Below are 19,900 nucleotides of genomic sequence, written 5' to 3'. Positions count from 1 at the left end.
TTTTAATAAGATGCTGTTTTATTTTGTTGTTCGTTTTTTAACTACGAAAAGGAACTCATGTTTTTAAAGTAAAACTATTAAGCTATGCCAAATCACTTTAAAAGTGTCTTAACATCACTGGAACTTTTCTATTTGGTCACTTCAGAGTAACACAGCTCGATATGTATGTAAATCAGTTAATGTTGTCTACTGAAAAGCCTCTGGAAAAAATGTTTTTCAATTTTTTTAAAAATACATTTTAGATCTTATAAAAGTGGATCTGGCGTGAATAACAGAAGAACAGAACTATTCCTGAAGGAACACGAGCACCTTCGAAAGTAGGTGGTGTTTGTTATTTACTTAGGTAAATAAGTAGGTGCCTAACTTTTCTGGGAGGTGAAAGATTCTGAATTTCAAGTATGTGTGAAAACTTTGTCCGTTTGTCAATAAGCCCACAATGGGTGCCTTGCACTATGTATTCTGTGACAGTGCTGCTAATTACACAGCTAGATAAATATTTATTGCTTACACTGACTGCAAAGCACGTATAGTAGGTAGTAGTGAGGGTAGTTTTCAGTGATTTTGGCTTGAGGACCTTGTCAACGCTATGTGACATCTCCACGTTGTCTTCAAGGGCCTTTTGCAAGTCACTTGTGACTTTGACTTCATGCTCGGCCTCCTCTCCTAAGGAAGCAGATGCTTTATAGTATACTAACAGGGATAAGGGTTGAAAACAAACCAGAAAGACCCAGTGATTTAGCTGCTCTTCCTTTTCTTCTCCTTTATTTGTCAGTTTTAGACAGAGAGGAACCTTTTTTCCTTTTGTGTCTATTTAATGTGTACAAAAGGTGATGGAGTAGACTAATTCCAAAATTACCCATGCACTTAAATATTTGCAAATTGACTCTATTGGCTAAAATAACGAGCAAGATATAAAGCACTTGCTTTTTATTCTTTTTGCAGAGAGAGCATTAGATTATGAGTAGCTGCTATGTGTGCTCCCCATTTTCTGCAGTCAGGACAAGCAGCACACGCCAGTGGAAGAGCCCTGGAAGGTTCATGTTTTCTAGATAGTCCAGGAGTCGCACTGATCTTCATCCCTCTGTGCTCTTGACTGTAGTCATGCACAACTTCAATCTTGCACAAGAGGGCAGGCTTTCATTTAAAATAAATAAAAAATGACCTGTGGCTTTCTCAAATGTGCTTTTTAAAAGATAACTTCAGCTTCTAGCCAGAACTGCACAAAAAGCTTTTACAGGAAGTTAAAACCAAATTCTTTGATTGTGACTTACCCCCACTTTATCCTCGATTTTCTTTAATATCTTTAAAAGTTAAAAATTGATTTATTTAACGTTTGAATTATGACTTTTGTTAAGGTGAATTTATTATTAGAAATGTATGGTCAGGAAATGTAAGGTTTCCAGAAAAAAAACCCCACAACCCACATACCAAAAAAAACCCCAAACCAAGCAAAAAAACCCCAACAACAAACAGTCTTAATATTATGGAGGTCGATGTTATCTGAAATGCTCTATCTTTGATTTTTTTTTTAATTGGAGAGGTAGTAAATACTTCTATACCTTTGGCATTTTGTTAAAGAAGGCTACAAATAAAATATTTCTGGAGTTGTAAAATATACTTCCAAGAAACTGACATTTCTGTGAGTTCACTATTTTGAAAAGTTTGAAACAATGAAGAGAGAAAAACTGAAAACATTTTGTAAACCTTATCTGGCAGGTGTCTTCAGAATTTGAGCCCAGCGTTTGTTGAGGTATCCATTACTTTGGTCTCTTTAAACATACTAAACTGTCCAGTATGATTTTAGGATAAAAATGTGTGAAAAATAGAATTTAAAAAGGCATTCAGAAACAGCTAAACCATCCTCTAGGTGGTTATTTGAAAATGTCAAGACTTTAAAAAAACCCCACAACACTGAGAAAAAGAAAACAAGATATAAGCGTGAGTTGGGGATCTTTAGGAAGCGGGGCCAGAACTAATCATGGAATGCTACTGCAAGGTGGAGATAACTGCAAGGTGTATGAAGAAATGTGGTGTAGAAGCAGAAGAAAAACTTGGCGAGAAATCAAAGCTTGCAAGATGTTCAAAACTTTTGAATTGAGAATCAGTAAGCTCAGAAATAGACACTGGCAGAGGAAATCATTAAAGAGTTTCAACATATTTGTCTTCAGAGAAAGCAACTGATGAGCTGGTAATGCCAAAAAGCTGTAAAAACTAGCAAAAGGGCCCCAAAAATCACCAGGAGCTGCAGATTACACTAAACATGCTCCTAGGATAAACTGACAAGCTTTGTGTGAGTCTTTATGCTGAATATTTGCAGCACAGTAAATCATGGTGCTAGACCAATTGATAAAACTACATGATGAATATATATATGTATGTCGTCACAAAGACACAACAGTAAAAATTCAAATGTAGTTTTAGTGGAATTGTGAAACCTCTGAAAAGAGCTTGTAAAATGGAGGTGGGAACATAAAATTTGCAAGTGTATTATTATATGCTGCAAAGTAATGAAATAATGCCACAGGAATGATATATTAATATCAAATAATTGGAGCATTCGCTTGGTCTTGACCCTGCTTAATTTATGACATTAAGTACTTTAACCTATTACATATTTATTCCATGAGCTGGTAATGGAGAACGTCTGAGCTATTACCCACTGCAGAACACCAGACTCGTCTGTCGGCCTTTTGCTTTATGCGCTACCATGTGAGACAGGATCATCGGAAACTTGAGTTTAGTCTTGGTGGCGTTTTCCACAAGTGCTCTTTAAAACATGCGGTGGGATTGTCTATGGTGGGGTCTCACTTGGGAGTAAGAGGAGAGAGAGAATTCAAGGATACATCTGGAAAGAAAAAAAATAATGTCTAAATTTTTTAATAAAAATGTTAACACTGGTTAATTGAAATGAGACTGGAAGACAGGTCTTGTTGAATATTGATGCCCTGTTAATATTTATACCTAATACCTCAGATCTTATGTCAGATGCTTAAGGAAATACCCAATCTAGCACGGTTGTGTTTGTAGTAGATTTTTGAATGCTTGTTTTCTTGGGTCTGTGCCATTCAGTAAAGGTGTTTGTCTCATCTTTTCTGTTTATATACTTTTGGCCAGGGAGGTAAAGAAGCCATCATTTTCTCTTGTAATACTGTTTTCCATCTAAAGAAAACAATTTTGATGAGTAGATCTAGCTTAGCATTTTAAAAACTGCTCTGAAAAGTGCTGCCTCAGAGAGGGTCCTGTCAACTTAGTGTTTGCCCTGAGAAATTCTGCAATTATTGATGAGTTATAGTCTAAGTCAGCAAAGAAGGGACTAATGTGTTTAATTAAATTTGCAATATTGCATCTGCAACTGAAAATTTCCCTTGTGTTAGTGCTTGCGTTGTGTGTGAGTGATGTATCAGGTGATACTGATGAATTTGTGTAAAAATTGATGAAGGCTTCCAATATTTAGCTAGAAATTACGGATTTTATTACCTATGATGAATTCCTAGCAAAACTAGATGAAAACCACACCACTACTGTTCGCCAGCATTTGCTGTCGTAGGTTTGTTGTGCCGTTGTAGGGCCACTGTATGACATCGCTTTATTACTTCAGTGCTCAAAAATTAGTGATTTTTCGTTTTCCCAAAGCAGTGGCTGGTGGTGAAGCAGGTGCCTGTGCAGGTATCATGAGCTGTGTTTTTAATTGAAAGAGAAAAGAGGAATAAGAGAAGTGAGCAACAGAAATAACGGGAATCTGCAGCAGTTGCGTAATGGTGCTATTAATAATACATACCTGATTCACGGAGATGATTAGGATAAATTAATGTTTGTGCAGTACTTCATATATGTGAAGTATTCTGAAGTACTAAATATTGTTACTCCTGTTGCATTTCATTTTGCAGCAGAACTGTTTCAAATTTCCTGTTGCTGTTTGGGCAGAAATGGCGACATTAAGTAAAGAATAATCACTGGGAAACTACTTTCAAACTTTGTACTACAGTCCAGATCTTAATAGAGGGAGTGACTTTTTGACCGTTTTTCCTCTGAATATTGGTGTTGCTTACAAATTTTCACTTCAGTACTGATTTGCACAGAAAAGTTGGCTTAACGAGACACTGAGGGTTTTTGATTCTAGGTGTGTTGATCTTCTGGGAGAAAGCTACCTCTTTTCTACCTTAATTTAATTTCCTTTTCTTTGTTATCCCTGTTCTTTGCCCTGCACACCCTGATTTCCATTCGCTGTGCTGTTGCTGCTCAGGTTCCCGTGGATTTCAGTGGACCTTCGGTGTTGGATTAAATCAAAAGAACTGCTGTTGTCCCCCTCCGTCCCCTCCCTTGCCTCCAGTGGCAGGGGACACACACAGATGCCTGGGCAGTAACTGCTCCAGCTCACACATGGTTCACTGCCGCTTCTCCTTCGTCTTCTCTCGGAAAGAAAGAGACTGTAAGAAAACCAGCTAATTCACCAATTCCTTTTTCCTTGCCAAGGTGGCTGGGGAAGCCGCAGGGAGGGAGGAGCGTGATGAGCCTCTTCCCTGAGCGCCTGCTCTGCAGCCTCACAACTGCTCAGCTCCACTTTCCTCAGGCCCGATAAGGGGTTTTTTTAATCGCAAAACTTGTCTCTAAATGAAACTTTTTTTTTGTTCATGTCGTAGCAGAATATGGTGTTCTCGTAGCTTCATTTTCTTAATGCAGATTTTAACTGAAGCAGCACCTGATAATGAATAATTTTCTTTGATTTATAGGGGTTATGAATAAACAACACAGATTGTGTTACAAAAGGCCAATCCATGCTATCCATGGCCTTGATTTGGACTGTTTGCCAAGAAGCCCCAGTATGGTGTAATTTGGCTGCAGATTTGCAGTGCAGTGGTAATGGAAGTCTGCAGCACTTTGTCTATTGAACTGGAAGATACAGTGCGAGGAGAGAGTGAGGAATCCGAGTTAAAATGCTTCTCTGCTGACCATTAATTGCAAGAGCTCTGGCAATGGTGTGTCACCGTTTTCCCGAACATGGTTAAATAGCGTTGACTTGTTTGTTTCTGGAATAGGGATGTTTGGGGAAACTATTGCGTTAAAAGTGTGTGGTGGTGCCTCAGCTAGCCAGTTACGGTGACTGTGGTAATTAATTACCTTACTGACTGATTTTCCATTGAATATGCATAACACGGGCTTTTTGGGTAGGGCTATGATCTCTGTCTGACTTGCAGCACAAATAAAATGGTTTTCAAGGAAGGGATTTGAACCAAGGAGGATTTTTGGTATTGCAAAAGCTTAGAGATGCACAACGACTTATACTCTAATCCCATTTCAAAATAGAATTCTGTTTTTTCTTTCTGCTCCGTCTCCTGTTAATGCAGGGTTTTCTCAGGTGCAGTTATGCGTCATTGATTCCTTCCTTTAGCCTTATATGTGTGTGGAACGGAAAGGGTTTTATTGCCGAGCCTGCTGGCAGAACCTCTATCTCTTGCAGATTCATGGCAGAATGACACGAGGCCACTTAATAAGTGGCTGGATCGGCTTCCCTGTGACAGCCCTAGACTGAACATGAGACTTGGGCATATCACCCACTTAACTGCAACACCAGGCTGAGCACAACTTACCTATTTTCTTATTTTAATAGTAAATGCTGCTCAGCGAGGGAGACGGTTCATGTCTTCTGGAAAAAAAAGAAGCTGCGCTGGCCGTTATGTGGCTGCAATTATATGGCTGTATGAGCAAGTTATTGAAGCAGTTTAATGAGAATTTGGGGAGGTTCAAAGCTTGCAGGCAATGAAGGAAGATGCTCTCCTGGGTATCGTTATTATTTATAAATAACTTAATAAAAGAACATGAAAATCAGCCAAGCACTTCAGGATTTAAAAGAGGTTTTCCCTCTAAAAATAGCTTGAGCTTCATTAGAGTAAAATCAACTAGTGCTTTTCATCTTCCTGTGCTGTATTTAGGACTTAAAAAACCAAACCTACCCCAAAACGCTGAACCAAAGATTATACTGGTCTCACAAGGTTTATTTGCAGGTTTTCCTTATGGTTGGATTGCTTTAAAAATATTGTAATTGATTAATTTCCCCAACATTGGTGACTGTTGTGAAACAATACTGTGCCCTTGATTTGGGGGGAGGGAGGGATATAAAACCGCACTTCAAACTTCAGAGCTCTGTGTTTGCCTCTGAAGTTTATTGCTCCTTTCAGAAATAAACAAGTCAGTGATGTATGTTTTATTTGTTTTTAGCTTTCCTTTCAACACTGTTTCTTAACTAGGGCAGCATTCCCCCTCCCCAAGATCTGTATTGAAATTAGGACTTTGACAAATACTAAAATCCTTCGTACATGGGTTGGTTCTGAAAAGTAGGTGCCTCATTTGAACAGAATCAACAATTGTGGAGTTTTATAGAATTTATTTTGTGGAATCTGAGAATCATTTGTTATTCTAATGCGGCATGGCATTTTTTTTGTTGGGGTGGCTGTGAATTTAATTATTCTTTAAGGCCAGAAGTACTTGCTTATTGTTCGCTATTGGAACCACCAAGCTGTTGAATGTTGTTTGATGTATATGGATATGTTAAACAGTGACTATTTCAATTTTTCTCCAAAACAGGGTGTTCCCCTGGAAAGTTATCGTATTGCTGTATAAATGTCCTTCTTGAGTTTATTTAATTTGAGCCTCTGTACTAATGCATCAGGATGATGTTCTCATTATTCTTAGCTGCTGTGTGGTAGGCTGTGCAGATATCTTACGTGTTCTACCAGTGGTTTGATAAAAGGCGTTGCCTCCCAACTGCTGAGGATACTTTCTATCAAATCCATGCTGGTGAGCAGGGCTAGATCCAATTCCTACCAAAGCATGCCTGTTTTAGCTTGATAACACACTTTTGCTTAGAACCTTTCAAGGCCCTTAGTTTTGTTGTCAAGTGAAAGATGCAGAGTGCTTTCCTCTCACTGGAGAGACTTATTTATATTGAGTGTAGTTGCACTTCTGGAAGAACATGTCTTGTTTGGTCTTAGATGAAAAGACAAGCCTAAGAATGCAGTGAAATTGAGTCAAAAGAAGAATGTTGAGATCTTCATCCACTAATGAATTGCATCCTGAATTTGGGTTGCAGGTAGTTTAAATAAACATAGTGTGCACTTTAAATTTTGAACCACAGATCTTCTTTATATTGTATAGTTAACTATGCAATTTTAAGAATTATTTTCTGAAACTAGATTAACAAGCAGGTAGATAGTTGTAGCATTGGGTACTTCAGCCAAGTCCTGGATGAAAGCCATATAGTTTTCTACATCTACCAAACACACCCCCAAAACCGCGGCAGGTGAAAATGCAGTTAGGAAGCAGAATACATTTCTATCAATGTGTATTTTAGGGTTTTATACTAAATTAAAATTGGATTGTCATCCTAGGGATAACTGTCACTTCATATCTGTGTTAGCTTTGCTGGAAATTAAAAATATACTAATTACAAAGTTGTTTGTAAGATGGGGCTCTTCTGGAAGATCTTCCCCCTTGTGTTTTCTTTTCTTGGTTACTTAGGAGTATGTGTGTAGTAGAACAATTTTTTAGCTTTGTCTAGCTTTAGTCAAGAACCTCTGAGCTAGAAAAGTGGCACAATATTTTTTTGTTACAGTACAGGTTATAAACGGCTTGTGTTTCTTGCAATTTATGCATCTATCTTGTCCATGTGTGCCCAACAAATCAGTAATGGCAGGTTATCTTGGTGGAGCTCATTTTTTGTCAGATCAGTGTTAGATTTTGAAGGCTCTTCCTACTTGTATACATTTACAAGTGTTGCTTGGTTTTGAGGGTTTTTTTCCCTTTAGTTAAAGGTATAATCTAAATTATATGTTTTAATCCAGAGGAAATAATGAAAACAGCTCTCTCACTGAATGCTGGTTCTTTCCACAGTGTGTAAAATTTGAGGAAATGCCGATATAGTCCATTAGTAAGTTACTGGAATTGTTCTGACAGTTGTGGTTACTGATAATGACTTCCAGTAAGGCCTGCTCTCCATTCATTTACCTCTGTTCCTATGGGTAATAGGGAGCAATTACACAGGAGGGTCAGTCTGTCCAGGAAGGTTCACAACCATGAATAAAGCCTCTGGAAACCTCTGGAAAGCTCCTCATGTGGCTGGTGGTGCCATCCCGGTGTTGGATTTCTGGGCACTAATAGGCAACCAGCTGCTGCGCTTCATTTAGACGATTGGAGCCGTTTTCATTTTCAGTTTTTAACTGCGTTCTTGGGGCAAACTGTACACTGCAGATTGTTGAGGAGGCTCTTATTTCCTTATAGATTTGCTTGAAAGGAAGAAGTATTGCTGTTGCTCAACCTCTTGGGACTCTCAAACATCAGACGCTCTCCGGTAGTCTATGTGCCAAAGAGCTTTCTTGGCTAACTCCTCTTTTTGCAGAAACATTTCTTTCACTCTTCATAATTCCCAGACAAGTCCATGGAGTTCAGTGGGGGTGCAGACTGTGCCCTTTGGAAATCCAGGAGAAAGAACCCGTTGGTGTTCTCGGACCTGTGAAGGTGGATCTGTGGGTTCAGGGGTCTCCCCACAAAAGGAGAGCGTCCTTTAAACTGAGTTGGAACAACTTACCTTTTTATTGGTTGTGGTGCAACTGTAGACATGTTTACAGATGCTAGCTGAAAAGAAAGTACTTACATTAGCTTATCTTAAGTCCAAATTGATAATCTATTGAGATATTTACTTAATGATGTAGCTGGGAGTTCAATTTTTAGTGAATTTCGTGTTGTAGCATTGCAAGGTGGAGAGAATAGGTTTCACCGCCACCACCAGTTTATTTTACTGGAGATCCTTTAGCAGACTCTTCCCTACAGTGACAAGCATGCCTCTTGCATGTTTCTTCTGATATACAATGTACATGTGAACCATCTGGAAAGACATTTAACACCAAATAATGTTGGTTAACTCCTGCCTAGAGCGATGGATTGTGTTCCAGTGCCTTTCATTGTAGATTTAACAGATCGCTCGCATTGATTAAAACCAACGTGATGATGTGCTTTTTTTCATTTTCCAATTTTGCAACTATTCCTCATTCTTATTGAACGTGATTACTGAATGTCAGGCTCCACGGTACAATGATCTGCAGAAATAAACGTAACTTGCATGTTTAGAGTTTGTAGGTGTGTTGTTGTTAACGTGTTGTTCCTTTGGAGCAAATCTATACATTGACTTAATGCTCATGTTTGTGCTGGTTTTTACGTTTGATTGCTGTAGGCTCTTATTTCATTCTGCCTACTGCAACAGAGAGCATGAAAACATTTTATCTCCTTAGCATCTAGATTTATGCATTAATTAACATATCAAGGGAACCCACGAAAGATAGCGGTTTGCATTGGTATTTGAACCTTTCTCTGTTTTCAGAATGGTTTCTGTGGGCAAACTGTACATCCCTGGAAATGCCTGTTTTACCTCACAGCTTTGTTTTTGGCCAGCTAGCTCTTCTCGTGCTGGAAATGCAAGATGTATGCTCTGTAGTCAAACATATTCATTCCCTCTGTTGTGCATTCATCGCAGGTGCTACTTCTGCTCTTCTGTAAATATAGGAGTAAATTTTGTGTTGTCTACACAGTCCTCTAGTGTAAATTTTCTCTCTTTGGGTGTTGTGTACCCCAGGCGTGTTTGTCTCACTTGTGTTGGGTCTCAGGCCGTAAGTTCTACACCAATTTTTGCCTTCATGAGTGACTGCAGGAGACTCCAAACTCGCTGAGCAGCTCCAGTGCAATTCACTTTGACACTGATGTGAATCAAGCTTGAGATGTCTTGTGAAATCTAGAATATCTTGTTTGTGGTCACAGGAGAAAAAAAAGCTGTGTTCTGCTTTACATTCTTCTAGTTCAGTTTTTAAAGAGCTTAATGATCTTCAGAATTTTTTAGATTGTAAGGTACAGTGACAGCAAGCAGAAAAAATGAATTGGAGCTGGGTTTTTGTGTGTGTGCGCACAGCGTTTCTTTCACTTGTTACGTATGATTATTGTGATGGAGATAACTGACAGTATGAGTCTGGTTTGCTTCATCATAATCTGTATATTTGTATTAGAATATCAAGTGTATTTTTCAGTATTTGCACTCCTGGAAGCTCTTCCACGTTGCCTGGTGATCCAGGACTCTGAAAACACACGAGATGTAGTACAGGCAGTTTGAGGGAGCTGAGACTAGTGATTAATCCTGCGATTAGAGAAAGAACCAAGTAAGATTATTATTTCTGCAATTATTCTTTATGAAAGCAAGAAGAGAGTTATCAAGTGCCACATTAGTTTATTCTACAGGGAATTTCCCTAATACTTTAAAATTATTCTTTGTGATAATGTTGCCCTTAATTTTACCTGAAGGGTTTAAAGTGCGTTGTGAAATGAGTTGTGTGCAGATGAGTCTTACTGCTGTACCTCGTTTCTGGCAAGAGCTTGTGTTGGGTATTTAGCTAATAAGTCAGCAGCAAAATCTATGGGTAAGGGAGAATCCCGGTCCTCACCTGGGTAGTCATCTCTATGACTGAATTTTAATTACTGGCATGGAGATTTGCTTTAAAAAAAACCCAACATAAAATGCTTGCTTTAGTTGTGAAAGCTTGATGTCATGGGCATGCTTCTTTTTTATCCTAAAGGCATATTGCACTTCATTTTTGCTTTGGATTAATGTACCTGTCTGCATATTTAAATGACAAACAGCACAATCTTTTCCGAAGCCAGCAGTTGCAGAGAGGCCTGATTATTTCGTTTGCATGCCTGCCACTCTTGGATTTGTGCCATTTGTTACAGTAGGTGGTTGCCTCAGCATCTTTCAGTGTTTCTTTCATATAGTATTTTTAAATGGCTTTGTGAAAGTGCCATCTGTCTCGTCAGGTGAAAATGGAGAGCTTATTGAAACTAATGGCAAATCAGATTAATATTGCCCAGAACTATCATTTGCTTGCTTGGAAGTTCATGAAGTAATGTCCACCGGATTTGTTGTCTTTGCTTGGAAGGCAGAAGACCAAAGTCAAGAGAAGTTGTGTTTAGTAAACCTATGTGCTTCCCAGCTATTTATTACAGACCTAAGAGTTAGTTCAATCTGCCCTTACCTACGCATCAGTCATTCTGAAGAAAATTCACCTCCCCTATGTTGAGAAACATTGATCTTGTGACTTCAGATGCCTGTTAAATGCCTTGTGTTGACATTTGCATCCAATGTCCATGTTTATTGGTATTGAGAACTGTTTATTACTGGGCTTATACATTTTAATTTACTTCTGCCTGTCATCATTTTACAGGTAGCTACATTTCCAGGGTTTATTTTTCTGTATGCGTATACATACATATATAAAAAGCAATGCAGTATAATATAATTAAATATGAAGCTTTTAATACTTTTTGTGTTTATGTTTCTGATTAAGTAGTAAAACTGCCTAACTACAGCTTTGTCTAACATAAAAAGCAGTCAGTGTTTTGCTGCAAGTGGACAATCCTAATTTTTTGTGCTCTGAAAACCTTGGAGAAATCCTAGTTCACTTAAGGTCTCCAAATGTGTTTGACTTCCCTGTTGTCTTCAGTTCATCAAAATGAAAATACTCTAATTTCATCAGTTAGATGGACAAAGAGCTGGTAATGCTGGTGATGATTTTTCCAGGGTAGGTGGTGATGTTTGTTTTGTGTTTCTGGGGGGTTTGTTTGTTTTTTAATAAGACTCTTCTAGCAGTGTTTTGTTCCACAGAATTTTTAGAACTGTAATTTATTTCCAGCTGGGCTCCTGATATATTTTTGTTATTAATAAATATCTTCTTTAAATGGTGCATTCTTATGCACCATTCTTGCTTTTCAGGCCATTTTCTGATGGTTTTGCAGTTTATTCTTATTATGCACTGCCCACACATTACACTTGTCTGTTAGAGACTATCTATGTATGAAAGGCACATTCTCAGCTGAATTTTGTATCTTTGAAAATCAGCAATTACAGAAATCTTTAATGCATTGCTTTTCAGTTCTGCTTGCCTTGGGGACATCATCAGATGCTGTGAGACTTGAGACTGCTTACATTATTTTATGTACACAACTATAGTGTTTTCCTTCTCCGTGCCAGTGGTAATAAATACCACACAGCGCAGTGAATGCAAATGCTTTTATTTGATTAAACCAATGTACTTGCAACTGATGTGAATCTTTGGAGTGTTGCTTTGTTTTGGGAGCAGAAAGAGATGTTCCAGTGTTTTCAGTGTTTGTTGCCCCAGTTGAATCCCTCTCAGCTTAAAATCAGGCAGAATATTTTTAGTGCTCTGTGCGCCGTGGACTGGACTGAAATAGCAACGTGCATGTTTTCACTCCTCTACACAGACACAGGACATTCTGTTGGTGTCTCCGTACCCCGAGCAGTTTACACACGCGTGTGCAGTGCACACCGTGCTCCCAGCTGGAGCTGGGGGGGATCTCCAGAATTTCTGTGGGTAGAAGAAAAATTCCAAATCGGGCAACTCCGGCTGAGTCAGAGGCAGAACTGGGGGCTGTTGGTACCTTCCCTGCCTCAGGTGGCAACACACTTGGAACAAGGAGGTTTGAAGATGGAGACAGCCGTGCCCTTTTGGCATCTTTTAATAATTCTGCTTTAATACTAGAAGCGATAACCAACACAACATAAGACTTCTGTCAGTTTGATTTCCTTCTTAAACTGCAAGCTCACTTTTTTTTTTTTTCAGTTATTCTACAAGAATTTGCATGAATCTGTGGGGTAAATGGTGCGATTGTAGGGATGCGTCATTGTTTCTGCAATATAGGAAGCGGGGATGCGGTCGCTTATTCTACGTCAACGTTAGCTTTGAGATATCGATTGCTGTAACAAGAGGTTTTTCTGGGATTTCATAATTGGTTGTAAAACAGTGATTAAAAACCTGTCTATAAGAAGTTGAGAAAAAGAGAAATTGCTCAAGTCTTCGGAGGATCTTGTTTGTCATCGTAATCCCGCACATCCATTTTTTAGATGCTGTGTTTTAGGCTGTCCTTTTCCCAGCAATGCAACATAAAAACCCGATTAACATGTGGCAGCAAGGGGGAAGGGGCGCGTTTTATCAAGGTCTTTCTCTTGCAGATGATGTATATTCTGTTTCCCACAAGCATCGCTAAATTCTTATCCAACTGGCATTACTGTAGAAAGAATTTGCCTTGTTAACCACCGTAAAACGGCATTTGGTAAAGCAGCTCTGAAGCAGCGTTTTGAGGTGTTATTACCTGGAACCAGCTCTCAGCTTTTATATTTAATTGTGTTTTTTGAAGGGGTGGGCAAGGAATGACCAGGATTAAAAAGTTATAAAATTAGGTACTTTCTTCTCTAATACTCCTTTCCAAACTGTCTTGGGCACCTTGCACACATTAATTAGTTAGTGTTAATTAGCCATGAATCATGGAGCCCATTCCCCTTTTTCTGTCTTCTCAGTGCTTTGTGTTCTCCTGAGCAGCTGCCCTTGCAGGCACTGAGGAATTGTCCCGAGGACGCAACAAGGATCTTCTCCAAAAACTCTCATTATATTTACCAAATCTATGTAGTAGCAAAAAGTGACAACATCCCAAAATAAGACATTCTAAGGGCAAATTTGTTGAGGTTTCTGTTATAGAGATCATTGTTTTAATAATCTAAAATAATACTTGGTGCTTGTTACTTTTTTTAACTTCATTTTTTTTCTTTTGGCTTTCAGCTCAGATCGACTGATAGAAGAAACAATAAGGTAGGAATGAACTTAATAATTTTCATTATCTTCTGTACAATCAGAGTTTATATTGAATTGTGTCTAAAGATATCAGTCATTTTATTTATACAATAACTGTATTGTTTACAGCTCGCAGTATTACAAGGAAGTGGTGGTGTGGTTTGTTTTTTTTTTCTATTCAATGTTGACGTAATGGTGTGGCTTAAATATTTGATTCATCTTAGTTTAGAAAATCTGCATTTCTGTTGAAGGGTGAATAGCCCCTACAAAAACAAAGGGAGTGATGGAGCAGAGTGAATCTCAGGTTGAGCCGTTGAGGGCTTTTCCAGGAGTCAAGCTGTTTCTTCTCACAGGGACACTCTTCTACAACACAATTTTCTGTAATCCTTCAATGTATTTGGCACCCTAGTGTGCATCTGATATAGGTAAGGGCTTTTACCACAAGAGCTTCAGAGGTTATTGCTGTTGTATAGTTATTTATGCGTGTCGTGGCTTTCTTTTTTTTACGTGGTTTGAATACTTGAATGATAGCTTCTCTAACTGATCTAGAAATTTTAGAACTGTGGCATCATGAATTACTTTTATCATCTGTGCCCTTCCCACTTTTCCACTGAACTCTGGCATTTTGCAAACCAATAATTCAGAGTGCCCAACTTAATGGTTTTAAATTTTAGATTATTGCTTTAAAAAAAAAAAAAAAGGAAGAAAGATATGCTTTCAGATAATGCATGTACTGGCATAAGGGATCAAGAAGAGTAATTAGAGGTGCAACAAGGCTCTGTGTCCATTAAGGGCTGGCTAGCTTGAGGACACAGTGGGCTCAGTATAATTAACATGGTGGAAAAATGTGTTAAACCACATTAATGCGCAGTGATGAACCAGAAGTGGTCAGTACAATAATGTCTGAAAACGTCGACATAATCTCACCGCAGCCTCATAAAGATATTTGTCAAACTTGGCACAGTTATTATGAATATTTGTTTTACTTTGGGTTCTAGTCCTTTCCTGATAAATACTCCTCTCCTTTATTGCTGTGCTTCCATGCTTGTAGCCCTACTTTTTCATCTCATAAAAATGCTCAACGTTTGTTGAATCTCTTATTTGCTGCTGCTCTAGTAACTAGAGCATTAAACAGCATATGGTGATTTATTAAGTTTAATATCCTGCAAAATGGCTCAGATTTTATCATTTGAGCTCTTTGCCTCACCTCTTGATTACTCCTCATCAGAGAAGCTGGGAGTACGTGTATGTGCGATAAGTGAAACCTCCGTGTCGATTCACCCGTGCGAGGGAACGCAGAACAGGGCAGGTACACAAATACTCACCAGGTTCCTCCACCAGTTCCGAACCCGCTCAGGAGCCCCGTGGTGCCATCAGCGGGTGTCCTGATGGATTTAAAACTGCTTTGAGTTTCATTTGCGTGACCTGCAGACCCACGGTTGACTACAAATCGACTGTCTCCGCAGTGGCAGCTTCTCACGCAATAATCCCCAGCGCACAGCTTGGGTCAGAGCTCCTCGGTGCTCTGTACTGAAAAATTCCTTCTGATAAGAAATGAACTTTGATTTTTTTAGAAGGCTGGATTTCAGCAGTCCTTTAGTAAATGAACTTCTTGTTGTAACCGTTGCCAAAAATGTTCTGCGTTTCTTTTTGTAGAAAAAGAGCTTGTTTAGTAACTACATTAAGCAGGAAATATAAGTCCATTTGTATCATCTTACTTCAATTTCGGCTCTGTCAAAACCAAGGTGAATTTTTTGTTTTACTCTTTTTCTTGTCATCCCCACTAATTGCAAATATTCAGGTATGATATTAATTGATAATAAATGCTACTACATTTCAGGTGAATTTACCAGACAGAAATTTCCCCAGCTTCTGATAATCAATTGCTTTATGTGTTGCAAACCAAGTAAAAGAGGGAATTGTGCAGGGGAAGCTGTTTGAATGCAGATTCATTAGGCGAAGTGAGATGTAATTACCTTATTCTGGCTACCAATACTGCTCTGTCTTCAAGGTTTACATCTACTGTAGTTCATTACTCGTTATTTGGGTGGAATTCAGGAAGTTAAATCACTTTTTATTTTTTACATGGTTGTTATTAAGCAGGGGTTCTAGACACTGGAAAGCATTTTTCTGTGTGTGCAGAGGCTTTTGTTGACAAGCTGGACACCGGTGACCCCATGGCAGCGCTGACTTGGGAAGCCGTGATCCAACTTTTTGTAGAGATAAGAAACACAGGAACAAACACGCGTGCAAGAACTGATGGGCAGCTAGGCTGAAATGATTCAGTAACTAAAGCGATAAGTAGTGCTGTCATTCCAGGTGTTTTGTTAGTCCTAAACTTTTAACCAAGTTTTAAATTAATGACGCGAGATGGGTTCTTACTGCAGCATATTTCTTTCCAGAAACGAGTGGGATGTGATACTTTGTACTGCAGTTCTTTGGGAACAGTGTTCACTTGTCTTGGCCATATTTAAATACAAGCATAGATTTTGCTTAATATGTTTGGTGTTCTCAGGTTTTCATTTTCAAACATTATCACTTCTCCAAAATAGCAAATGATTTATTTCTTGTTTTCCAACAACTTGTATTTTTAGATTGGCTCAACTTGATTTTTTTTCATAGTTTTGCATTTACAGTGTGACGAGTTCTTAGGATTTTATTGTAATGCTGTTTCTGAGGCCTGATCCGGGCTGATTTTTTTTAGTGTTTGAATATTAACAGATTGGACTGTTCTACTTCCCATGCTGAAGCCAGACCAAAATCGTAGATTTAATTTAAAAAAATATCACCTTACATATTTGGAGTATTTCTTTAGGTAATGACGAGGATGTAATAAAAGGGAAAAAAATCACTTGCTTTGAATCTTGACTTTACAGAATGGAAAGGCATGAATTCGATTTTGAGACTTAGCTCTTTTCAGGAGAGCTTTGCCAGAGTGCCAAGGCAAAATCACTTGCATTTCTGGGGAAATGTTCCTTTTGTTTTCATCTTGGGCTTCATCAAAAGACACAATAATCTTTAACCTGAAAGCTTGTGTCTGTGTGTATATATGCATATATATACACACGTATGTGTATATTTATAGATACAAATATATATGTATGTATCTATCTGGAAAGAATAAGTGATATAATCAGAATTTTTACGAATTTAAAACCAGAGCTTGCATTTCTATGCAGAGTCACAGAGGCCGTTCCCTTAATCATAGATGTTGTCGTGAATTTAAATGAGCAAGTGTGACTCGTGGAGTACTAAATGAAGCAGAAGTTCCAGTAATACATGAATTATTTGATTTTTAAAAACATGTCTTGATCCTTTAGAGCTTTGTTTTAGTTCTTCATCGATGTAGATTTGACTGAGCTGTCTCAATGGATGAAGCAAGGAGTTGACTTTTTGGTACGTTTCACTGGAAAATACACTGTATGTTATATGGCTGCTATGTGGGATGAAAATACCCGACAGCTTAAACATTTGTCTAGGTAAAAACACTTTGCTTCCAAGTCAAGCAGCATTAAAAGCGTCTCTCTGTATTTTAGACTAGTTTGACTGTGATAATGGCTGGAAATGTTTATTACTCTGTACTTTCTCACACCAGCGAAAACTGAGAACTCTGTACAATTATCAGTTTTTAACTTTTGAAGAGAAGTTCGGTTTCTTGCGTACCCACAGCACTCCTGAGCATTCAAGGACAGACTTGAAATGCAAGTGAAATTTTGAGGAAATACGGCTGCAAGCTCAGAAATTTGTGATACTCCTTAGTGTGGAAGAGATGGGTGGGCTCTTTGTGACTGTGACCCTGGCCTTACCTAGAAGATATTTCCTTAGTAGTGGAGCAATCTTTAATGTACTTTAGCGGTGCTTTAATGTTAAATATAGAGAGCAGGATACCATCTGGTTTTAGGAACTTGGTTTACACCCAACTGTAGCAGTTCAAGCCAGTGCAGCACTGGGAACAGTTCATGCTGGTTTCCAAATGAAACGTTAAATCAAGGTCATCTTGATTCCAGTAAAACGCATTTAATCTTTTTGTTGTAAATTTCGTGTGGAAGTTTCAAAACAGAAGAAAAATGTATTCTTGATTTGGGGAGATTGTGGTGTTGAGTAACTAAATGGGGCCAATATTGTGAATGGGAACAATATGATTAATTTTCTAAAAAAAACCGCATTTGTCAGTGGAGAAATGGCAACAATATGTCAGTGAGCATATGTTAGGGATGGGAATGAAACCAAAACTGTCTAATGAAGGATATGAGGAAGCTGCAATACTTAGGACTGTACAAGACAAGTCCGTGGACGTGTCCCTGGAGCTGTGTGTTTTCTGGGACTGCTTGAATTTCATAGTCTCATTTACTGATATAAAGGCTTAGAGGAACCAGCTCATGTTTTGAGTGATCAAATTATATATGAAGAGCAGTGCTTTTGGCTTGATTTTGACTTGTTAACGGTAGCTAGAAGCCAGTTAAAATCTTCTTCATGGATATCACAATTACATTTCATTACTAGACCATATCATAATAAAAATGGTAATCACTACGGTTATCTTTTTTCTTCAGAGCATTTCAGTAAAACCTCATCTGTTGAGCTATATTTTTCAAAATATTGCGTAAAAGAAATGAAGAAGGTTCCAATCTTGTAACATGTCAACTTAAACAGTTACATCCTGCCTTTTAATATGGAATGGACAGTTTCACTCCTTAGATGTTAAAACAGGAACCTTGTGTTCCGTGATAACCTGTAATAATTATTTCCAAAGGCATTTTGGAAGTGTCTCAGGAACACTTTATATCCTGGCAATCATCTCATGTTTTCACTTCTGTAAATTAAGGGATGCCTTAATGAGTCATTCGATGCATCTTAGGAAAACACGTGGCTTAATTCAGGAGCGTTTTGAGAAATGGTGGATTAAAACTTCAGCTGGACAAGCGTCAAGTCAGTGTGGGGTGTAAGGCAGGGGGCTGTAGGTTACTGAGCAAGCTTTCCTGTGTACAGCTAGGATTTTTTTTTTCCAACTTGGTTCCTAGTAACTCAAAATTTCCTGAGTGCTCTTCTCAATAGCAGGTGTAATACTTTTGTGAGCTTGTGGTTTTCACTTTAGAAAACTAAAACACCCATATGCCGAGTTGTAAATCTGTAATCTGTCAAATGCCGTGTCTTCTCACATATGATACAATTTGATGTATTTACTGTTCGAATTCTGTAGTCCCTTTTTCAGCCCCTGATGGTAACTGCTTTGATATACAGCTGTTTATTATCTGTTCAGAATTTCTGTTAACACCATCTCTTAGACACTTCTTCATATACTCATGCACTGTTGGGGTAGGCAATGATAGAATTATTTTTCTTCTTTTCCTCCAACCTCATTTTTACTTTCTTTTCTTGTAATTTTTATTGTATTTAAATATTGTCAAAGACCTGGTGAGCGTTTGTCCCAGCTTGATTGTCCAGAAACCTGCCGTGCAAAGCTCTGTGAGCTGTCTTGAGTCTCAAACAGAACATTCACTTTGTACATTGATTTTTAATTGTGAGTCAGCTCTTACTTGCTTAATACTCCTGTAGCCATCATATCTTGATGGCAGACAAGAAATTTCATCTGCTGTCCAGAGTGACAGTAATTATGGGGCTTCTGTGATTAAACAAACTTCTGAATTTCAAACTCATGCCAGGAGAGTACCTTTAGATTTGCTTGTAATGTAGTGCCAGTTTTTGTTGAGGCTGGGGGGGGGACATGCCAAAACCCTGCCTGTTTCAAGAAATCACAGTGTTTTCGGTTGTTAATGGCTTATATAAATAGAAATCATTTAAGTGTCAAGTGTAGAGATTAAGAGAAGAAATGTGGTTTCATTCACGTTGCTTCAGCTCATTCATTGTTCTCCAAAGAAGCGTTGCCTGCTTGCTTTCCTTGTCTTCGAGCTGTAGATTATTCTTAGCACCAACAACTTGATCCACTCTTTTTTTTTTTCTCTTCTCCAGCATTGCCATGGCAACTAAAGAAAATATGACGTCGCAGAGAGGGATGTTGAAGTCAATACAAAGCAAGATGAATACCTTGGCTAGTATCCTTTCCTAAAAATTTGCACTTCCACTGCATAAGAAGAGGTACAGTAACATTTCTCACTCTGTCACTTGGAGATCAAAATGCTTTGCGATGTGAGTGGCTGTATTAACCTGTAGTGGTGGCGTCATTAGTGACAGACAGACCATTTTTTTTACCAGTCTCACTTGAT

The 19,900-nt window shown here is 38.4% G+C and overlaps 1 protein-coding gene across 2 annotated transcripts in view; it reads left to right on the top strand.

Annotated features, from left to right (window-relative positions):
* GOSR1 (golgi SNAP receptor complex member 1) overlaps nucleotides 1-19,900 on the top strand; it is a 29,159-nt gene that overhangs the window by 4,138 nt on the left and 5,121 nt on the right. For both annotated transcript variants that reach the window (XM_065647005.1, XM_065647004.1), the window contains exons 6-8: nucleotides 243-317; nucleotides 13,665-13,694; nucleotides 19,647-19,729. In XM_065647005.1, the coding sequence (XP_065503077.1) occupies nucleotides 243-317; nucleotides 13,665-13,694; nucleotides 19,647-19,729 (188 nt within the window). The remainder of the gene's footprint in view (nucleotides 1-242; nucleotides 318-13,664; nucleotides 13,695-19,646; nucleotides 19,730-19,900) is intronic.

Source organism: Caloenas nicobarica, chromosome 17, assembly GCF_036013445.1.
Source record: "Caloenas nicobarica isolate bCalNic1 chromosome 17, bCalNic1.hap1, whole genome shotgun sequence".
NCBI classification, from domain to species: Eukaryota; Metazoa; Chordata; class Aves; order Columbiformes; family Columbidae; genus Caloenas; species Caloenas nicobarica.
Note: the sequence above shows the minus strand (reverse complement) of the source record. Positions and strands in the feature narration are given on the sequence as shown.